This window comes from Sebastes umbrosus (genome assembly GCF_015220745.1).
Source record: "Sebastes umbrosus isolate fSebUmb1 chromosome 14 unlocalized genomic scaffold, fSebUmb1.pri SUPER_14_unloc_1, whole genome shotgun sequence".
Taxonomy (NCBI): domain Eukaryota; kingdom Metazoa; phylum Chordata; class Actinopteri; order Perciformes; family Sebastidae; genus Sebastes; species Sebastes umbrosus.
In genome coordinates, this window is record NW_023618433.1 from 60,001 (window position 1) to 65,000 (window position 5,000).

General features: G+C 32.3%; 1 protein-coding gene across 1 annotated transcript in view; it reads right to left on the minus strand.

The window, feature by feature from the left end:
- Nucleotides 1-5,000, minus strand: part of LOC119484127 (MBT domain-containing protein 1-like) — a 29,157-nt gene that overhangs the window by 14,868 nt on the left and 9,289 nt on the right. The window contains exon 5 of the mRNA XM_037762650.1: nt 243-322. Coding sequence (XP_037618578.1) covers nt 243-322 — 80 coding nt within the window. The remainder of the gene's footprint in view (nt 1-242; nt 323-5,000) is intronic.

The following is a 5,000-nucleotide window of genomic DNA, read 5'->3' on the forward strand; positions in this document are numbered from 1 at the left end:
ACACGGAGCGACCGGCACGGAGCGACCGGCACGGAGCGACCGGCACGGAGCGACCGGCACGGAGCGACCGGCACGGAGCGACCGGCACGGAGCGACCGTAGCGACCGGCACGGAGCGACCGTAGCGACCGGCACGGAGCGACCGGCACGGAGCGACCGGCACGGAGCGACCGGCACGGAGCGACCGGCACGGAGCGATCGAGTGTGTATGTGTGTGTGTGGCTGTGTGTGTGATGTACCTACGTGTTTGAAGCAGCTGACCGGTGCTCCCGCCACGTCTCCGTCTCCAAGGTAATGCCCCCAGTCGAACGTCTCCATGGTTACTGCAGCAACACAAACACAATGTTGCACAAAGTGAGTTATATAATATTTTATTACATGGCTTTGTTGAATACTCTGTTCTGATTGGTCAATCACGGCGTTCTATGGTCTGTTATTTCTCTATAGCAAACCGTTGCTTGGTTTAACAGACCGTTGCTATGTATAGCAGACCGTTGCTACGTATAACAGACTGTTGCTAAGTATAGCAGACCGTTGCTACGTATAACAGACTGTTGCTACGTATAACAGACCGTTGCTACATATAACAGGCCGTTGCTATGTATAACAGACCGTTTCTACGTATAACAGACCGTTGCTACGTATAACAGGCCGTTGATACGTATAACAGACCGTTTCTACGTATAACAGACCGTTGATACGTATAACAGACCGTTTCTACGTATAACAGACCGTTGCTACGTATAACAGACCGTTTCTACGTATAGCAGACCGTTGCTACGTATAACAGACCGTTTCTACGTATAACAGACCGTTGATACGTATAACAGACCGTTTCTACGTATAGCAAACCGTTGCTACGTATAACAGACCGTTTCTACGTATAACAGACCGTTGCTACGTATAACAGGCTGTTGATACGTATAACAGGCTGTTGATACGTATAACAGACCGTTGCTACGTATAACAGACCGTCGCTACGTATAACAGACCGTTGCTATGGACACAGTTCTGATGTGGGACTCTGGAGGACCGTTCTTGTGTCAGGTTATAGATTTCTTCAGTCAGTAGCCGTGTAATAATCAGGATAATGTTCAGCTAGCGGGTCAATGTTGTAAAATAAACCCTTCAGGGTGATGAGAGAAAGATCCCTTACATAGTTTACATACACTATACCACTATATATACACTCTATATACACTATACCACTATATATACACTATATATACACTATACCACTATATATACACTCTATATACACTATATATACACTATACCACTATATATACACTCTATATACACTATATATACACTATACCACTATATATACACTATATATACACTATACCGCTATATATACACTATATATACACTATACCACTATATATACACTCTATATACACTATACCACTATATATACACTATACCACTATATATACACTATACCACTATATATACACACTATACCACTATATATCAGGGGCGGCTGTGGCTCAGAGGGTAGAGCAGGTTGTCCACCAATCGGAAGGTCGGTGGTTCGATCCCCGGCTGCTCCAGGTCACATGTCGATGTGTCCTTGAGCAAGACACTTAACCCCAAATTGCTCCCGGAGGCATAGCCATCGGTGTGTGAATGAGTATTTAGATTAAATCCTGATGGGCAAAGTTGGCACCTTAGTAGCCTCTGCCATCAGTGTATGAATGTGTGTGTGAATGGGTGAATACTGACATGTAGTGTAAAGCACTTTGAGTGGTCGGAAGACTAGAAAAGCGCTATATAAGTCCAAGTCCATTTACCATATACATTATACCACTATATATACACTATAATAATAATATATTAGATTTATATAGCGCTTTTTAGTAATCTCAAAGCGACTATATATACACTATACCACTATATATACACTGTACCACTATATATACGCTTTACCACTATATATACACTATACCACTGTATATACATTATACCACTATATATACACACTGTACCACTATATATAAACTATATCTACACTATACCACTATATCTACACTATACCACTATATATACACTATACCACTATATATACATTATACCACTATATATACACTATTTCACAATATATACACTATATCTACATTATACCACTATATATACACTATACCACTATATATACATTATACCCCTATATATACACACTATAACACTATATATACACTATACCACTATATATACATTATACCACTATATATACACTGTACCACTATATATAAACTATATCTACACTATACCACTATATATACACTATACCACTATATCTACACTATACCACTATATATACACTATACCACTATATATACACACTATACCACTATATATACACTATATCTACATTATACCACTATATATACACTATACCACTATATATACATTATACCACTATATATACACTATACCACTATATCTACACTATACCACTATATATACACTATACCACTATATATACATTATACCACTATATATACACTATACCACTATATATACACTATATCTACATTATACCACTATATATACACTATACCACTATATATACATTATACCACTATATATACACTGTACCACTATATATAAACTATATCTACACTATACCACTATATATACACTATACCACTATATCTACACTATACCACTATATATACACTATACCACTATATATACACACTATACCACTATATATACACTATATCTACATTATACCACTATATATACACTATACCATTATATATACATTATACCACTATATATACACTATACCACGATATCTACACTATACCACTATATATACACTATACCACTATATATACATTATACCACTATATATACACTATACCACTATATATACACTATATCTACATTATACCACTATATATACACTATACCACTATATATACACTATACCACTACATATACATTATACCACTATATATACACTATACCACTATATCTGCACTATACCACTATATATACACTATACCACTATATATACATTATACCACTATATATACACTATACCACTATATATACACTATATCTACATTATACCACTATATATACACTATACCACTATATCTACACTATACCACTATATATACACTATACCACTATATATACATTATACCACTATATATACACACATTATACCACTATATATACACTATACCACTATATATACACTATACCACCATATATACATTATACCACTATATATACACTATACCACTATATCTACACTATACCACTATATATACATTATACCACTATATCTACACTATATATACACTATACCACTATATATACACTATATATACACTATACCACTATATATACATTATACCACTATATCTACACTATACCACTATATCTACACTATACCACTATATATACACTATACCACTATATCTACACTATACCACTATATATACACTATACCACTATATATACACTATACCACTATATATACATTATACCACTATATATACACTATATCTACACTATACCACTATATATACATTATACCACTATATATACACTATACCACTATATATACACTATACCACTATATATACACTATAATAATAATATATTAGATTTATATAGCGATTTTAGTAATCTCAAAGACACTATATATACACACTATACCACTATATATATATTATATCACTATATATACATTATACCACTATATATACAATATATCTACACTATACCACTATATATACATTATACCACTATATCTACACTATATATACACTATACCACTATATATACACTATACCACTATATATACACATTATATCACTATATATACATTATACCACTATATATATACACTATATCTACACTATACCACTATATATACACTATACCACTATATATACATTATACCACTATATATACACTATACCACTATATATACATTATAGCACTATATATACACTATACCACTATATATACACTATACCACTATATATACACTATACCACTATATATACATTATACCACTATATATACACTATATCTACACTATACCACTATATATACACTATACCACTATATATACATTATACCACTATATATACACTATACCACTATATATACACTATACCACTATATATACACTATACCACTATATATACACTATACCACTATATATACATTATACCACTATATATACACTATATCTACACTATACCACTATATATACATTATACCACTATATATACACTACACCACTATATATACACTATACCACTATATATACACTATAATAATAATATATTAGATTTATATAGCGCTTTTTAGTAATCTCAAAGACACTATATATACACACTATACCACTATATATACATTATATCACTATATATACATTATACCACTATATATACATTATATCACTATATATACATTATACCACTATATATACACTATACCACTATATATACATTATACCACTATATATACACTATATCTACATTATACCACTATATATACACTATACCACTATATATACATTATACCACTATATATACACATTATACCACTATATATACACTATACCACTATATATACACTATATATACACTATACCACTATATATACATTATACCACTATATCTACACTATACCACTATATCTACACTATACCACTATATATACACACTATACCACTATATATACACTATACCACTATATCTACACTCTACCACTATATATACACTATACCACTATATATACACTATACCACTATATATACACTATACCACTATATATACATTATACCACTATATATACACTATACCACTATATATACACTATATCTACATTATACCACTATATATACACTATACCACTATATATACACTATACCACTATATATACACTATATATACACTATACCATTATATATACACACTATACCACTATATCTACACTATACCACTATATATACACTATACCACT